This window comes from Convolutriloba macropyga, chromosome 13, assembly GCF_964194025.1.
Source record: "Convolutriloba macropyga chromosome 13, txConMacr16.3, whole genome shotgun sequence".
In the NCBI taxonomy this organism is placed as follows: Eukaryota; Metazoa; Xenacoelomorpha; order Acoela; family Convolutidae; genus Convolutriloba; species Convolutriloba macropyga.
The window spans coordinates 26,208,800-26,228,617 of record NC_134480.1 but is presented as its reverse complement, the minus strand read 5'-3'; the positions used below and the strand labels follow the sequence as shown (position 1 = coordinate 26,228,617).

At 36.2% G+C, this 19,818-nt stretch overlaps 1 protein-coding gene and 1 long non-coding RNA gene across 2 annotated transcripts; both read left to right on the top strand.

The window, feature by feature from the left end:
• Positions 1 to 8,804: 8,804 nt before the first annotated feature.
• Positions 8,805 to 10,035, top strand: LOC142352064 (uncharacterized). Its single transcript, XM_075404418.1, has 2 exons — positions 8,805 to 9,473; positions 9,608 to 10,035. Exons 1-2 carry the CDS (start codon positions 8,805 to 8,807, stop codon positions 9,608 to 9,610), a joined length of 672 nt encoding a protein of 223 aa, XP_075260533.1. The 3' UTR covers positions 9,611 to 10,035.
• Positions 10,036 to 12,351: 2,316 nt separating this feature from the next.
• Positions 12,352 to 15,205, top strand: LOC142351912 (uncharacterized). The gene is made up of 2 exons (XR_012760976.1): positions 12,352 to 12,723; positions 15,017 to 15,205. It is a non-coding gene; the product is annotated as an uncharacterized LOC142351912 (long non-coding RNA).
• The last annotated feature ends 4,613 nt before the right edge of the window (positions 15,206 to 19,818 follow it).

The window sequence follows — 19,818 nt, the reverse complement described above, 5'->3', positions numbered from 1 at the left end:
TAGAGAGTTTTGTCCAAATAAAGAATGCTTCTTTCGAGAAAACAAAAGAACCGGCTAAAATAGAGTGAAATTTTGAAAAATACCCGCAATAAAAATTTGATGCGTGCATTCTACTCGTATCTAGCCTAGAAAAACAGGGTTACAAGCCCATTAACTTCAAATAACTTTTAAAACTAAAAAATGACAACAAATATTTATAAAAAAAAAAAAGAAGCATTAAGCGTTTTGAAAAACGTTTTCAAGTCCAGCCACTTAAGAGATGCTTCATGACAAAATGTTCGCTTGACTAGCACTGTAAGCTTATTTTAGGAGCTCTAAACAGAAGAAAATTCCAATTTCCGTTTTAGCTAACAAAAAATAGAGAGTTTTGTCCAAATAATAATGCTTCTTTCGAGAAAACAAAAGAACCGGCTAAAATAGAGTGAAATTTTGAAAAATACCCGCAATAAGAATTTGATGCGTGCATTCTACTCGTATCTAGCCTAGAAAAACAGGGTTACAAGCCCATTAACTTCAAATAATTTTTCAAACAAAAATGACAACAATACTTTCTTAAAAAAATTAAGCATTAGTAGTAGTAGTAGTAGTTGAGACTTCTTGATTATGCCCAAGTAGTGTAGTCGAGACTTTAGGTCACAGCCAAGGGTTTTCACCCTTCAGTTCATCAGTTCGTTGCCTTGAAATAAAAATATACAGTTTCAGAGTTTTGAATGAGGATTGCAGCTACCACAGCTGCAAAGAATCCTCCAGCTGCATGTATTAAGCGTTTTGAAAAATGATTTCAAGTCCGGCCACTTACGAGATGCTTCATGACGAACAGTTTGCCTGACTAGCACTGCAAGCTTATTTTAGGAGCTTTAAACAGAAGAAATTTCCAATTTCCGTTTTAAGTAACAAAAAATAGAGGGTCAAATGGGACAGGCGATCAATAAATCGCATAAAAAAAGACCACAGCGCTAAGATAATTGTTCCAAACTTCGTTTGAGAGCAATTAAACACGTTTAGGAATCCATAGAACCAAGATTACATGTTATTCGATGTTTGCATGATTAAGAAAAAGTCCATTAATGCTACCGAGAAAATGCAGGGGACTCCCGCGCTATTACTCGGCAGCATTGCTGCGTACATGCATACATGCATTAAATAACTTCAAAACTGACCTTTTCGACCACCGGGTGATCAAATATCTCAATGGATTGAGACTGGTAATATGGCAGTCTTTCGCTCTTTCGAGGAATTTTGTAACTATGCAGAAGGTTTGACATATTTATAACAACCTGAAATGAGGTATACATATGAGCAGTACGTCAATTTGAAACAACAAAAAGACACACAAGAACGCTCGCAAAAGTCTGTGCAGAGCACAGAATGTTCCTATAGATCCTATGGGGAAAGACTAGGTGCAGTAGGGGGGAGCTGACCAACCAGCGTCTCAACGGGGCGCACCTTTGCGGCAGAACCGCCTACGGGACGGGATTACTAGATTATTAGTAGTAAATATAAATAAATATGTGGTTCGCAATTATTGAACCACATTACCAGTTGATATAAGTTATAGGACATTGTAACAGACATAACAGGACCAATTTTGGGCTGATTGGCCCATCTGGGGCCGAGATCTGACCCAAAACGTGGTGAAGAAGTGGTTTTCCTGGGCCAAAATGACCTGATCTGCAATGGACAATATCTCGGAGGTGAAAGCATCATATGAAACGTATAATATACTGTTATAAAGCTCCTTAATCGGGAGATAATAAGGAATATAGGTATCGTAACATATGCTTCAGAAGCACATCTCTTCCCACATGAATCATCAAACTCATAACCAAGGAGTTTGGTTATAATAACCAAAATTTGTGGCAACCTTTGCCATGTCACAGGGGATCTACCCAGTCATATTTTAACCTTCGACAACGTTTTTGAACAAGTTTTTATCGACTCGGCAGGTGGGTCTTCTCTCCAATATGGCCAAAACTGCCTGTCCCTGTACCGGTCAATATTTCCAAACTGGTAAAGAAAACGCTATAAGTAATATATATCGCAGAAAGCTCGGCTTATGACACGTTCAACTATGTAAAAAAATCCAAAAACGGTGCACTCTACGAGGAGATATTTCATAAACAAGGCGTCGTACCAGGACCCCAAAATGGAAGAAGAAATGAGCTGCAGAGCTAAAATTGACCTTCGAGACTCAGGAAAACACCCTATGATTTGTACATGGAATCACTCCGCACTATGTGAGGATTCTAAAACACTAACATTTGTTGGGTAAATCGCGTGTTTTGCTGTACCGAAATTTGGGTCACCCAGAATAGCCCGAAAATTCGACTTTTTTCAAATTTAATCATTAATAACTTTTTGATCAGGCCGATTTGAGAAACCAACTAAACACTGCAAGCAAGAGGGGTTCAGTGCCAACAAAATGCGACCACTCCCGTTTATTTTGGTTCAGTACTTTAGAAGTTATTAACAAAATACTATTTCATGACCCATTTTTTGGGCTAAAATCGAAGCCCAAGATCTCCGGAACCGACGTAAAACAACGTTAAACAGCGTTCCCGGCGTATTTGTGGGTGTAATTCTGGTCCAATTCCACGTTTTAGGTCACAGCAAACCTTCATGGTGAGGTGGGGAAAAAATTCCCACCTCATCTTGAAGGTTATGCTGTTTTGTGTGTTTTGCCCTAAAAAACATCCACAGAAATTTGATGAAATCATAAAAAAAGAAAAATTGTTGAATTAGTCCCATTGTTTAATACAATTAGCTTCAACAACCTAAATAGTGTCTAGAAAACACAAAACGAACGCCTTAAACTTGTTCAATTGAAAAAAAACGCCACTTCACTCATTCATTTGGTCAAATGACCTATTTTGACTACCAAATTTCAAGTTTCGCCAAAATAATCCATCAAAACTTGTAAAAAAAATGATGCAATATGTAAATAGTCATACTCCTCATCACGCATCAACTGAGCAATCTAAAACACTATAATTTTCAATCTTGACACAAAAACTTTCAATATTATGTCACCACCGAAGTAGCCGGAATTGGCCTCAAATCGAGGTTCGGCGCCTACAGAGCAAAAAATGACCCACTCAACTCCATAAAATCATATACAAGATATGTATGGGGACACTCCCTACTACGAAACAAATGCAACCAACCTAAATATGTAGGGATACTATGGTATTTTGGTGCACGCACATTTGGTGAACACCAATATCACTGAAATGGTGACTTTTTCAAATTTACCAATCAATAGCTTTTTTACCAGGCCGAATTAGGGTAGTACAATTATATGACGAACCAGACGGCTACAATGATAACACAATGAGACTGTGTTGGTAGAATTATGCTAAGCACTTAACTACTTATCATTAAAAGAACTAATTGTACCTCTATCAATCTGAATCTGAAAAACTTTAAAAAATAGAAGCTATTTGAGGACCATATGTCGTTACCGCTTCCATATTACTGTAATCCAGTTTTCCAGAGATCTATTTTTTTGGTCGAGTACATTAGGAGATATGAGCAAACTGCTGAGTTACATCCAACTTTTTCAGCTCTTTTTAAAGCCCAAAATTGCCGAAAAACATGCTTGACGGCGTTTAACGGCACAACTGTCGTGTTTCTGGGGCTAATTCCAGTCTACCTTTGCGTTCCTGGTTGATTCAAACCTTCATGATGAGGTGGGAAAAAATTACCACATCGCCATGAAGGCTATGATGTTTTCTGTGTTTTGACACAAAACAACAGTCTCTGAAATTTGCCGAAATCATGAAAAAAGAAAAATTGTTGAATTAAAAGCAATCACTGGTATAGCTTGCTTCAGGGACTTGAATATTGTATGGAAAACACAAATAGCACGCATAAAACTGAATTCATTAACGAAAAACACACCACAATCAATAAAATTTGAAGATAGACATGTTATTCAGGAATCAACCTTAAATAACCGTTCGACAACAAATTTTCAGGACAAACACATTACACTACATGCATCAACAGCTTGCAAGCTCTGTGAGGAACGGAAAAATTGTTTATGGTCTATCTAGAAAAGAAAACTATTTTCTCCTTGTATATAAAGACGTTTCGAAAAGAGAAGTTGTGTTTCATATAAAAAAAAATCGCTCATGGACGGATACGTTTTGCTACGATACCCATTGAAAAAGATAGAAACGTGTCGAAAAATTATTATAGAGATTTTCATTAATGGATGGGGAAAAATTTATTTCTTTATCTGAAGCATAGACTTGACAACTCTACTATATCACCTCCATCACGGACAAAATCGTGTAAATTTGGAATTCAGGAATTTAATTATCATTCCTGAAAACTATTGTCCTCATCAAAAATTGAGGAAATGTAAATATTGGAAGCCTGCCAATCAAAAATCTAAGGCATCTAGGTTATTAGGTCAATTTGGGCTTCGTAGGTTACAAACATGTTTGTCAGACATGAACTCAATCATAATTTTTTCTCAACCTTAAAGCATTTTTTTGTTATCGCCAAAAAAATCAAACAAAAACTGTCTTCGCTGAGTTAGGTTGGCACTTATAAGGCACCGTTTTGACGAAATTAAGGGAAGTCGAAATCTTGAGAAACCACGCAAAATCTTGTCAAGATCTTGGAAATGCTGCTGTGGGCTCGAAAAAAAATGTTTTTTTTTTTCTAATTTTTGACTGTTATCCAGGGCAATCGAACCAAAATTTTGTCTTTGTGAGTAATTTTGGGATAAAATTGAAGCATTTGTAAAAAAAAAGTAAAACTTGTAAAACCACGCAAGTTCCTGCTAAGATCCTGGAAACCCTCGTGTGGTTCTTGAAGAATCCAAGATCTTGCGTGGACTTGGAATTAGTATCGTGGAAATCCAAGATCTTGCGTCGACTTGGCGTGGATGTCGAGGGTTCGAGCACTGGGTGTGTACTGGTTATATATTTATCTGGTTACTTAATTTTCAATTGAGGTGTTCAATTGAGGTGATCTGAAGGTTGATATTGGTTGAGGTTATCCTGAAGGTGGTCAACTGGAGATGAGAATTTGGTCAACTGGGGGTTAGAATTTGGTCAACTGGAGGTGAGAAATTGGTTGGCTGTAGTTGATCTGTTCGGATCTATTAATCGTAGTCTGTCTATGGTTATAAATTTAGACAGAGCTCGCAATGATGTTTAATAAAATAGAAATGAATCTTAAAATATTTTCTCAGGTGTATGAAACAATGAGTTTAAATATTTCAATCTTGAATGCTTTATTCGTGAATTAGCGTTAATTTTGAATAATGAAACAATTATTTCAAGTTCGATTTATGTTATTTGGATGTAAGTATACTTTTAAATTTACCTGTGATTAGAATTGTAATCGAAAATCGAGTAGATAAAATGTTTTCAACGTGTCTTACTGATTTGAAATCGAACTTGAATAGAGAAAGATTAAAAATTAAACAGGGACAGAGAGAATTGATATATCATTTTGTATTTTTCTGTGATTTATCAGATTGAATTGATATGTTGATTTAGCTGAGATGAAATTTGAGATTGAACAGAATTTAAACAGAGAAATTGTTGTCTTTGCAAAGAGAGCTAGATTGAGAAGTTAACTGATTCGCAAGAGGCAAAACTGATTTTGTGATTGGAACTGAATTTGAGATTGGCTTGTTTTCCATTAATTCGCAATTAGTGGTTTTGTTTTAATTTTGAATCCTTTTGAGTAATTTTTCCGCTGTCAATTATGCTTTTAAAGACGTCGTAATTGAACTTGAACAACTGACTGTGTCTTCATTAAGTAGTGTCTTTTCAATTTGCGGCTCGTTGCGCACTGTTGAATACAGTGTTCCTGTCTGTATTTGTTGAATAAGTATTGTTGAACGAGATCTGTGTGTCTGTTTTTAGTATGCTTGAGGCTTCCTGAAGCAGTGAAAATGTGTAATTATTCGGACTGAGTGGTTAATTGCGTCCGTAAAAGTGTTTAAAAGCATTGTAAGTATTTAAAAGCATTGTACTCTGTATTGTCAAGAGTTTTCTTTAATGATCTTCCTTATTATTCCTTTTATTCCTCAAGATCGTTAATTGAATCCTTAATGGAAATGAGCATGTAATTTCCGTCTCGGAGGTGGGGAATTTTGTTTCCGTGGGTACCTTAGTATTCTTTTAATGGATTTACAAGTCCTCTTTGGTACAGACTTGGAGTTCTTATCAAGTGTTTAAAAATGGTTGAATGGTTGTAATTTGTTACTCAAGTGCTTTTGTGCAGATTGTTGAGTATTTGTTATTGTGATTCTAATTGGAAAAGGCGTTCCTCGTAGTTTGAGTTGGTGAAAGTATAACGGATTCAAGTATGGGTTCAAGTAGATAATGGATTTAAGTAGATGAGCGTCGTTAGATTGACATTTACTCCTGTTTATATAAATCGTTCATTTAGACGATTGTTCATTGGGTATAAATTAAATAGCTATAAATGATAATGTGTAGAATGACGGATGTCAGTCAATGATATGTGTCACAATGGGTAGGGTGTCCTGTGTGCGAACGGAAGGGGGACATGGCTAAGGAGTTGGATGATGTGATAGGATGGTGGGGAGGTGTGTGTGAGTAGAATGATGGGGATTTTATAAAGAGACTATCGTGTGTTTCAATTGTATATTTGCTTTAGTGTAAACGTCTAGTACTGGGTGTGTATTGACTGGGCATGAACAGATAACTACTGTTCATAATATGTGTTCACTGTTCACATATTTATAAACTGAGTAATAAACTAGTTATTTGTTTATAGCTGGGTATTTATAAAACGTGTTCACGTGTATGTTCACTATTTATAATGTTCACTGGATAGAAACGTTAATAATTCGATTTTGTATGTATTCCAGGTTTCAGTTTAAATATGATATACGGGGCAGCCGTGGTGGCCCCCTGACTTTGCTGATGATCATATTTGGAGCAAATTCACTGCATCAACTTATTGTAGCGACACCAAAAGACACCCGAAAGAAGCTCAGACGTTGGGTATTCACGAAGCCTTGCCTGAGTCTCAATATCAGAGCAAACAATCAGAAGAAAGTTGTTCAAAATATCTGGCAATTAAACGTTTTTCGAAAAGAAAAAGCTGTTATTTGGCACGATACGATCAACAACTCAATATCCCCGCATTCCAGCAACAACTATCACCCCCTCACCACTGCTGAGCTCATTGCCGATCTCAAGATACTTAAGCCCCACATTGCCGCAATATTATATGTCCAACGCGAAGGAGTCCCGAACATAAAGGAGGAACTTTGCAAAACAGGAATCCTTATTATCGACATCATCAATCACCTGCTACCGAAGCGGCAGGCTAAGAACCCCATCTTGACTCGGCAGTACCGACAACTGCACATTGGCCGTTTCTTGGAACAGAGACTCTCTGGAAAAGTCTTAGCCCATCTTCGACAACTCCAGGATCTTCGTCCCCGCCGAAACAGGAGGAGGAACAACCTGTCACTGAGACGACGGATTACAAGACAGAGACAACAATCGCCCGAAAACAGTGGACTCACAATCACTATTCAAAACCCCTGAAAAGTTTTAGCTGCTTACTCTTAGTCTTTCACGTGACCGTCTCTTAAGTGAGTTCGTGTTACCGAAAGGCTTTTTCTTTTCTTTTTGAGCAGTCTTTCACGTGACCGTCTCTTAAGTGAGTTCGTGAATTCTGTCCTGCATCTGTTCTCTGAAAATTAAACTTTTCATGTGACCGTCTCTTAAGTGAGTTTGAGTTGTCAGAAAAGCTATATTTTTCAGAGTTAAGTTTTCAGTTTCACGTGACCGCCTCTTAAGTGAGTGTGTGTTACCGACACTGCCTATTAAGTTATTCATCAACAATCCGTTAAGACAAATCAAAATCTTTTGCATGTGCTAGCCAAAATGTCCTCAAGAGTTATCACGTGCCAATCTTGCAATCACAAGATTGCAAAGAAGGAAGCAAAATTCTCATCTGCCTACTGCAGCAAAGCAATGCACATGACACCCGACTGCACAGGCTTCGAACAGTCCAGTATTGAAGTCCTTGTCAAGTTAGAAGCAAATCTGCTTCACATCTGTAACGAATGCAGTGAAAATAAGACACATAAGTCCATCTTAAAACCTGCTGAACAGTCGAAATTGGAAGACGATCTAACAGACCTCCGAGAACAAATGAAAAATTTCCAGCAAATCATTGAAAACTCAAATGCAATGATCGAAAATGTAAAGAAAGACTTGACCGAATTAAAGTCAACTGCTCCCAAGAGTTATGCACAAGCTGTTGGAAAACTGCCCGGTAGCACAATTCGCGACGTGTCAAATGCAAACAACATTCCTGGTCTGGGAATTCGAATAAGAGGTATACCTGAGAGTAGAACCAAAACACCAGACGAGCGTATGCATTCCGACATCGAATCGGTTGAGCAAATCCTAGACTTGTTGAAAATCAAAGACAAACGCATGAGCAAAATTCATCGTCTCGGTAAATTTGACCCTGACAAAAAAGGGGCACGCACTATACTTGTTTGCATGGAAAACATCATAAGTAAAGACCTGATTCTGAAATCAGCTCACCTGCTAAAGGCCTACGAACAACCAATCTTCATAAGTCCTGAGCTGTCTGCAACGGACGCGAAAAAAGAAAATGAATGTCTGCGCATTCGCCGTGATCTCATTGACAATCATAATTACAATAGCAGGCAAGTTCGTATTAGAAATCTCAAGGTGGAGCATAAAGTTGGAGACAACTGGGTTGTCTTTGAAAACGCACAAAAAGAGAATACTGGTATCAACTGGTGACTATACACACTCGAAATGCTTTCGTTCAATGTAAGGAGTCTGATGAAATTTGAGCGTCGCCTGAAGTTCTCAGACTGCTTGTCAACGCGAAGCTATGACATTTTATGCCTCACTGAAACATGGCTGACTCCTGATGTTCAAAACTATTCGCTCTTCCTACCTGCATACACGATCTACCGAAATGACAGAATACCATGCGAACACGAAACGAAACACGGTGGCGTACTTATAGCAATCAGATCGACTATTATGCACGAACAAATTTTGATTGACCTAAATCTTGAGGATTTTGTGGTGATTAGTGTACAAACAAAACCACAGCCGACTCTCATATGCTGTTTGTACAGCCCCCCATCAGACAGCGACTACACCTGGTCGCCGCAACAGTTAGAAATTCTGCTCTCCAAAATATCAAATCATGCTAAAAGAATAGGCTACCAAGGCGTGTTCATTTGTGGAGACATCAACTTCTCCAAAACAGACTGGAACAACATGAGCTCCAATTCCGAGTGTGAAAACGCTGTTCTGGATGCTCTTTCGGAATACAATTTCCTGAACTACTCAAATCTTCAGTTAGACGTCATTCTGGCCAACAACCCTGACCAGATTGTCAAAACTGATCTTGACACCGATCTTTACAACTGTTACGCACTAAACGGCAAGCCATGTGCTGATCATCTACCGGTCAGTGTTACAGTAAACGCATTCCATAGCGAACTATACATTCCTCATCAAGTCAAATATGCCTTTAAGAAAGCGGATTGGGACGGATTGAATAAGGCTATAGTAGACAGTCCTTTCAACCCTTACTGTTTCAGTAATCTCGATTTCCTTGTCAAAAAATGGTACGAATGGATCTTCAGCCTCATCGATCATTTCATTCCGAAAGTTACAAGACACAGGTCAACGCTTCCACCTTGGGTATCCAGCCGTACCTCACACCTGATGAAGAAGTTAGCTACAAAAAAGAAGCAATGGGTCTCTCCGGTCTTGTCAAAACTCCTGAAGTTGAAGAAAATGGAGCGTCAAATAAAAGAAGCCACAAATGAAGATTTGAAAATGTTTGAAACCGAAATCTTTCAAAGTCGACAGTTCAGCAACATCCAGAAGTACCTACGTTGTGTTCGCAAGTCACCAAACGTTCCTCCTGTCGTCACTCTGTCCACTCAAAAAGCCGAAACTGACCAAGAAAAGGCCAAATTATTCAATCAGTTTTTCCAAAGTGTTTTCAACGAGAAGCAACATCACTGCATAACTTTTGAGAACAGAGGCCTCAATAGTCTCCTTTTCTCCGAAACCGAAACCCCGCACATATTGGAACACTTAACTCTGAACAAGTCTACGGGACCTGACAACATCGGAAACATTGTTTTGAAAAAGTGCGCCTTCTCACTCAGCAAGTCACTCCTCCTCCTATTCCAAACAATCTCGAATAAAGGAATCTTCCCCAGATACTGGAAAATCAGTCAAGTTACGCCAGTGTTCAAAGGGGGAAACAAATCAGACACTACTTGTTATCGACCGATTAGTTTACTCTGCTGTGTGTCAAAAGTCCTTGAGCGTCTCATCTTCAACACACTATACAAGTTTTGCCAACACCGCCTACACGAAAACCAATATGGATTCCGAAAAAATAGGTCAGTAGTGGTACAATTGTTGGTCTACCTTGATTCAATTTACCAAAAGTACGATGACCCCACAGTAGACAACCTGACAATTCTGTATCTCGACTTTGCTAAGGCCTTCGATAAAGTACCGCATGACTTGCTTATACTGAAACTCCAGTCCTTTGACATTGGCGGAAAGTTGTTGCAACTCATAAGCTCCTACTTGAGCGACAGGGAGCAATATGTTAAAATAAATGCGGAAACATCCACTCCAGTAAGTGTCAGCAGTGGAGTTCCACAAGGCTCCATTCTCGGACCACTGCTCTTTCTGCTGTTCATAAATGATCTACCAGCTTCAGTGTCAAATTGTGAAAGTTTTGGATATGCCGATGATTTCAAGATAATTGCACTGACTCAGAGCCAACTCACGATTGGTGCCATGACTATACAGAATTGGTGCTCCGAAAACAAAATGCAATTGAACACCTCTAAATGCAAGCTCCTCAACATAAAAGGCACTTTGACAGCAGCAATAGACAACCTTGTAATTGAACCGACGAATCTTCAGCGCGACCTAGGACTATGGATCACCTCAAATCTCACGTGGAACGATAACTGTACCACGAGAACGAAGAAGGGATTAAGTGCACTGTTCCAACTGAAACGAAACCTGTCTACAAACAGCACGCGAAACAGTAAGCTAAATTCTTACGTTGGTTACGTTGTGCCAGTCCTGACCTACTGCTCTCAAGCATGGCAGCCGAACAAGTCAAATCTTGCGAAGTTTGAAAGGGTGCAGGAAATTGCTACCAAGTGGATACTGAATGCAAGTTTTGAATACAAAGATCGACTTCTACAGCTAAAGCTGCTGCCTCTCAGCTTATATGTCGAAATGCACAATCTCCTGCTTCTGATATCATTGGATAGAAACGAATACGACGTTGTTTTTGATCTACCTAGAGTCACCGAAGATAAAACTCGACAGCATACAAGAGGAGAACTGACGATCGGAACGAATCGACTCTACAAAACCGATGAAAACTTCTTCCATCGTACAAAATTATTATACAATATTATTATCAGAGTGTACACCAGCTACGGAAAATATCTCAATAAAGACACCATCTCCAAAATCTACTGGGACTACTTTCTGAGAAAATATGACAAGAGGGACAAATGCACTTGGCGAATTGTTTGCAAATGTGACCACTGCAATAACTGGAAAAAACTAGACTAAACTAAAACTACCTTTGGACTGAACTCATGTGGGTCTAACAAACCCTTGGATTTATTTATGTTTAAATCCTAAAGCCTTTACTACTACTACTACTACTACTACTACTACTACTACTACTACTACTACTACTACTACTACTACTACTACTGTCAGATCAGAATTCTTATTTCGTTATTTCAAGTTGGATTCGCCTTTATCAGAGCAGAATTCTTGTGTATATCAGCTGTAACGCCCTGTGGGTAATTCTGGACAATGGGTAACGTCCTGTTTAATACCCTGGACTCTATTTTATTATTATTATTCTTCCGACAGTTGTAGAGATGGTTATTTGCAGAGATGGCTATTATGGATGGTTATACTGACATGGTTATGGAATGTTATATGGATCATTATTTATATGAATGGTTATATGGATTTTTGACAGATGATCTTCCTGTCATCTTGTTACACTGATGGTTATCTTTCAACTTATCTAGTTTGTTATTCGGAAATTGGTTTTGTTTTGAAATGCACTTCCTAAACGTAACTTTTCAAAATGAAAGGTACTTATATGAAGTGCACTTCGTATACGTGACTTTTTAAAGCAGGTGGCGCATCCAAATATTGTAATTCTATCTTATTGTTTCTTTGTTTTAGTTTATTATTATTGTAGTTAGTTATTACTATAGATTAGTTATCGTTTATTCCGGAGTTAGCTTTGGTTTAGTAGTTATTTTTTCATTTGTTATTTGCTTTTTTTGTTTATTAGTTTATTAGTTGTTCATTAGTTGTGTGTCTTTATTAGTTGTTTATTTGTGTGTTTGTTATTTGTATTACTTGTGTTAGTTGTTTATTATGTCAATTATGTTTGTTATTTGTTATTTGTCTTTTATGGCCAGTGTGAAAATTATAACGTGAAGAGAAATGTTATAACATGAGGCGAAAATTTATATTGTGACGAGTGACGGTAAAGTGTTACGGGGTTGTGGAGAGAAGTTGTCGCGAGAAGTGGTGAAGAGAAGAATGGTGAATTGAAAATACGTGGCGTGAAGACATTACTGGGAGGTGTGTATTTCACAATACGATTTATTTGTGGAGAATTGGATGATGGGTAGATACAATCACAGTTTTTGGTATCCCGGGTCGAGGTGTCAACGCTAAAAAACGCAAAATTATGTAAGATTGGCGTTGAATGCGTTGAATTTATGTAAGATCTACGCTTGAGCGTAGATCTTACATAAATTCAACGCATTCAACGCCAATCTTACATAATTTTGCGTTGAATTTTAGCGTAGATCTTACATATTTAGCGTTGAATTTTAGCGTAGATCTTACATATTTAGCGTTGAATTTAGCGTAGATCTTACATAAATTCAACGCATTCAACGTCAATCTTACATATTTTGCGTTGAAATTTGGCGTAGATCTTACATATTTAGCGTTGAATTTTAGCGTAGATCTTACATATTTAGCGTTGAATTTAGCGTAGATCTTACATAAATTCAACGCATTCAACGCCAATCTTACATAATTTTGCGTTGAGTTTTGGCGTAGATCTTACAAATTTAGCGTTGAACTTTAGCGTAGATCTTACATATTTAGTGTTGAATTAGGCATAGATCTTACATAAATTCAACGCATTCAACGCCAATCTTACATAATTTTGCGTTGAATTTTGGCGTAGATCTTACATATTTAGCGTTGAATTTTAGCGTAGATCGTACATATTTAGTGTTGAATTAGGCGTAGATCTTACATAAATTCAACGCATTCAACGCCAATCTTACATATTTTGCGTTGAAATTTGGCGTAGATCTTACATATTTAGCGTTGAATGGCAGCGTAGATCTTACATATTTAGCGTTGAATTTAGCTTAGATCTTACATAAATTCAACGCTTTCAACACCAATCTTACATATTTTGCGTAGAATTTTGGCTTAGATCTTACAAATTTAAGGTTGAATTTTTTGAATTCCATTTCAGACCACTTTTTGATTTCAAAAGTTTTTCAAGTTTTTTTTTCAAAAAGACAATTTTTTCACTGTTTCGACCCCTATGCTTCACAGGTGGGAAAAGCGAAGTCAGCAAAAAAACCACTTTTTAGTGCTCTTTTATAGTGCAAAATCCATTTGAGACCATTTTACAATTTCAAAACTTTTCCAAGTGTTTTTTGGAAAAATCAATTTCACTGTTTCGACCCCTATGCTGCAAAGGTGAGAAATGTGAAGTCAGAGAAAAATCATTTTTTAGTGCTCTTTTATAGTGCAAAATCCAATTGACACCATTTTTTTATTTCAAATTTTTTAAGTTTTTTTTTCAAAAAGTTAATTTTTTAACTGTTTCAACCCTATACTGCACAGGTGAGAAAAATCACTTTTTAGTGCTCTTTTATAGTGCAAAATCCGTTTCAGACCATTTTACGATTCAAAACTTTTTCAAGTTTTTTTCGAAAATTTAATTTTTTCGTTATTTCGAACCCTATACTCCAAAGGTGAGTAACAAGAAGTCAGAAAAAATCCTTTTTAGTGCTCTTTTATAGTGCAAAATCCAATTCAGACCATTTGAAAATTTCAAACTTTTCAAGTTTTTTTTTCGAAAAATTATTTTTTTTACTGTTTCGACCCCTCACAAATGAGAAAAATGAAGTCAGCAAAAATAACCATTTGCTCTCTTACGGTGCAAAAACCATTTCAGACCATTTTAGGAATTCAAATTTTTTTCAAAACTTAAAAAAATTTCTTAATTTTTTCCCAGTACTTCTCACATGATAAATGCGTTGAATACGTTGAAATTATGTAAGATCTCGGCTAAATTTAACAAAAAATATGTAAAATCTAGGCTAACTTCAACGAAATATATGCAAGTTCTACGCTAAATTCATTGCAAAATATGTAAGGTCTACGCTAAAGTCAACGCAAAATATGTAAGATCTACGCTAAATTCAACGCAAAATATGTAAGATCTACGCTTTATAATGATTTCGGCTCTTAAGGAAACAAAGGTACGGTGGCGCAATGGTAGAAGAGGGGACAAGTAATCAGGAGGGCAGTGGTTCGAGTCCCATACCCAGAGTTCTACGCGTTGATTTCTTGTAAGATCAACGCTAAATTCAAGCAAAAATATGTAAGATCTACGCTAAATTCAACGCTAAATATGTAAGATCTACGCTAAATTCAACGCTAAATATGTAAAATCAGCGGCAACTAGCGTTGACAAGTTGGAAAATTCACCGCCATTTCTTACATAATTTTGTGCTGATTGCGTTGAATTTTTGTCTTTAAATTCAACGCATTCAACGCAAAATTATGTAAGAAAATTGCGGTGAATTTTCCGACTTGTTAACGCTAGTTGCCGCTGATCTTACATAATTTTGGCCAAATTCCTCGGCCCGGGATGCTATTAGTGGAGGTGTACGGATTGGTGCAAATGTAATGAATAGATAGATACAAGTACAGTTCTTGAAAAACTGTTATACAATTTCATAAACTCTTAACCTTTTGATCTTTTATGGACTATTATTATTTGTTTTAGACTATTATTATATCGTTTTGTTATTTGTATTCTGTATTTATGAATTGATTTTCACTTTTCTTTTTGCACTACGCTCAAGCGTCTGACTTTTGAGGAGGATATTTTTTAAGGCGAGAAGGGGTGAAGTGATGTTGTGATGGATTATTGACGATGAGATGGATTATTGAGGATGATATGGATTAATGGGGATGAGATGGTGAAATGATTGTGAAATGGATTAGTTGTGTGAGGGGTTTAAAAGGATATGTTTATGAATTGAGACTGGGTGAAAGTGGTAGAAATGAAATGAACAAGATGATGATGAAGTATTGAACTATTCATGACTTAGGTGAACTGATGTTTTGAATCAGTTATTGAACTAGTTGATGATTTACCGGACAAGTTAATGTACTAGTCGTCAACTGAGTGGTGAACTAAATTTGATCAAGTGAAAGAGTATACTGGATGAGAGTATGCTAGCCGGTGAAATTAATGGTTTGTGATGGTAAAATCATTGAAGTTTAATCATTAAATGTAAGGGCACTGAGAGGTTAGATTAGCAAACTTGTGGGGTTGAAAAGCTTTCATAGAGAGAAAATATCGGGAGGAGGAAATATTAGAAAAGAGAAGTAAATAATCTCTCTGAACTTTCGGCTGAATAGTATGGTTAGTTTAATTGATTAGGTGTAAATATCGCGGTGTGTGTAATCCTATTGACGATTGGTGTAATTTTTAAAAGGCAACCACATAATAGGAAATACAGAGTGGAGAAAACAGGATGGTGATTTGATGTAAAAACAAATATATTAGCTGAATATATCCGTTAATAATTACAGGTATTGAATCCGTTGATCATCAGAGATATGATTTTTTGATACCTGTGGTTTTCATTTGTACCTTATAGAACATAGTCGAATGATAATATGTTGGTGAATAATATTAGCTTACATAAGTGGAGTATTGAATAGAAGTTAAATTATCAGATTTTGGTCTGAGGTGATTAATTTGTTTATGAAATCTAGCATAATGTAGGGTTATCAAAACTCTAAGGTATATTTTTGCAACAAATCAATTGTGATAGAAATACTGCGATATCTCTAAGTTATCTACAGGTTTTTATGATGATAACTTAAAACTGTTATTTACGTTTTTATTTACTTTACGTACTATTATTCTATTTTAACACTCCTTTTTCTGAGATTATACGGTGTTGTTTTTTCTGAATATTTTGTTCCTGATTTCGGGTCTATAAATTAACTTTTCGTCTCGGTATTTTTATTGATCGTTTTAGTCGGTTGTTTCAGTGTCGGAACGTGGTTATCCAGTAGATAGTTTTTTAATTCCTCTTTAATATGTTTTTCTTTGGATAGTATGGAACTATGGGATTTCGATGAATTGTTATCCTTTCTTTGTTCTGATCTTGTAATATATATGTTGTATCAGTTGGTTTTTCAATTATCAAGTATGGTCCTGTTTTCAGAGGTAAAAGTGTCTTCGAAACTCCTTCTACTTGTTGTTGGATTGTTAAAAATACAAATGTTTGAATTTTTCATTTCGTCAGTGAGCTTCTTTCGATTTTGTAGAATTTTCGTTATCGTTTGGTAGGTTTCATTGAATTGTTTTTCTTTATCTAAGAAGCATTTTGCAAATGTTCCTTTTTGTAATTTTGCCAGTTTTGGTTGGTTGAATTGTTGTTCCAGATGTGCATGTGTTGGTTGTGTTCTACAAATGCTATTTTCTGAAGGTCTGCAATTTCCGAGTTCGTCTGCGGTTGTTCCCAACTTAACTTGTGTTGGTTTTCTTGGTTTTTGGTTGAATATTACTTCATAAGGTGACATTCCTAATCTGGTTTGATTTTGTGTGTTATATGCGTAGGGGAATAATTTTGCTTTTGGTGACCAGTATTTCCCATCTACAAGTGTTTGCATGAACTGTCCAATAATACGGTAATACGGTTTGTACCTTCTACAAGACCATTGGTCCAAGGTGCATACGTTGTACTTGGTTTAATTTTAATTTCAAAATATTTGCATAGGTGAGTTAGTTCTGTATTTATGTATTCAGATCCATTATCCGGTAGCAGTTCTTCTGGTAATCCAAATTTCATGAACGAATGTTCAAATAATGCCGTGTATGCGTAATGTGCTTTTTTTGGTGCACACATGATTGTGACAAAGTGTGAGAATGCGTCTAATATTATGAAAATATATTGATTTCCGTCAGAGGGTGGGTTAATTGGTCCTTTCGTATCTATCATTATCATTTCATTGAAATAGGTTTTTGTAGATGCTAGGTGTTCAGTAGTTTCTCTATTGTGGCTATTTGCAAATATTTTATTAGTTTGACAATTAATGCTAGTAAAATTTTTATCCAAGTATGTAGATTTGGGAAATAATATTTCTCCATCATATTTCGTTTCATTTTCTCTAATCCTGTATGACCAACTGTATCCGTGCAATGGTTTTCAATTATTGCACAAAGTAATAAGGTGAGTGGTAAAAAAATTCGGATTAATGATTTTTTCTTTAATGTTATTAGCATTGTCATGAGTGATGTGTTTTCGTCTATTAATACCGATCTGAATTTTCTGTAATAGGCAAGCAGTCCTTTGTTTCCTCTAATTTCAGGAGTAACTGAGTTTGGTTTGTTATTATGTGTTTTCCACATTTTTACTTTATGGAGTACTGGGTCTAGGATTTGTGTTTCCTTAATTAAGGAGTTGGTAATTTTCGTGTTTTCATCGTTGATTTTAACGTTGTCAAAATGCGGTCCTGTTGACTTAATATTGTTTAGCAAGCGAAGGTAGTCGTCATCGTGATGATCGATGTAAGGTTCTTTTTGGTTTCGGTTTATTATAAGGTCGTCTTTTTCAATTATCGGTCAATTCCAGTTTTTTTATTTTCGGTTTATATTTCGGTATTAGGTTTGTTTTTGTTTCATTTTTGAATTTTTTTCATATGATATGGGTTGGTATTGATTTTTGTCAATATTAATTTCAAAGAAGTTATTATAAATATTAGCAAGTATGGGATAATGTGTTTGATCTGTTTTCAACGTTGTTGTTATAGCATATACTATATTGGCATTAGATATTATTTCCAAAAGGTGTTTTTGCGAAGAATTGTATATTTTCTGGGATTTCAACTGTGATATCCCTTGTTTTTGTGAATTTCTCTTCGTTGATGGTTCTGCTAAGTAGGTCAGGCAGTGCTAAGTTTTTTTCCTTCTGTCCATATAAAATGGAGGTTTGGAAATTTCATCAGGGTAAGCTGAAATCTATACACTCTGTGGTTAGGTTTATTTTTCCTGGTGAATAGATATATTATAGGTTTATGATCAGGAAATAATATTATTGGATGTTCCAATCCCGTTAACAGGAATTCATATTCAGTCAATGCGAATATTATTCTACTACATACTCTAATGAGAGTTGATAATCTCATTTCAATAGGTGTAAATAATCTCGAATTAGCTGAGATCAGGTTCATTTTGTTTTCTGTAGGGTGTTGTTGTAATAATGCTGCTCCTATTCCGGTATTTGAGGCATCGGTCAAGATATAAAATTGTTTGCTAGTATCAGGCATTGTAAATTTGAGTTGTTTGGTTATTGTTTGTTTCATTTTTTCAAATACTGTTTGGTGTTCTTTTGTCCACTTAAATTCTGTTTCTTTATGTAATAATTCATAAAGAGGTTGAAGTATTGGTTGCATTCCATATTCCATAGACATATTTGGCTAAGAAGTTTATGGTTCCAAGACATCTCTTCAGTGATTTCATACTGTTTGGGGGTTCGAGTTTTTGGAATCCTACTATCCGTGAAGTTAATGGTTCAATTTTCTTGCTTTCTATTATAGGTCCAAGAAATTTAACTCTTTTCAACATGAATTAGGTTTTATCAGGTGTTCCTTTAAGGTTTTTTTTGGAGAATTTTGTGATATTCCTCCAAGGTCTCATACATTTGTTCATATGCTGTCGTTTGGATGAAAATATCATCTAAATAGGCGATTACTGTTCCTTTCCGTATCAATGGATACAAGAAATGTGTTAGTATTGAAGCGAATGCTGCTGGTTCAATGGATATACCATAAAAGAGTAGTTTGAAACAGTATTGCTTGTTTCCAATAGTGAAGTGTGTACACCTCATTGATTCGTTAGACAAAGGTATTTGGTTATTTGCGCTATTCAAATCTGCAGTAGTGATGATTTTGCCGTTTATTCTGGTTAGTGCTACGTCTGCTGGTTCTATAGGCCAGTTACATTTAGATTCATCTATCACACTGTTCAGATATTGTGCGTCTAAGACGATTTTTAGTGATTCTCCTTTTCGTAAAATAATCACTGGGTTCGTAAAGGTATTGCCATTTAAAAGCTGTTCTTTATTGACTGGTGATATTATGTCGTATTTCTTTAGAACGTCAAGTAGTTTCTGTATTCTGACTCGCAGGTGAATAGGTACTTTGCTAACTCTTTGTTTTTGGATGTTAGCGTCTTTTTTCATAGGTAGGTTAAGTTTTAGCTTTGTTTTTCCAATGTCGGTTTCGCAGTAGCATATACATTTCGGTATTTCAGGATTATTTCTACTACTTTATCGAATTGTTCTTGAGTCAAATGTGAATGTTGCAAATCAAACATTCTTTGTCTTTATCGCTTTATTTGATTATGTTGAATTTACATTTGAAGTTTGGTTTTCTCTCG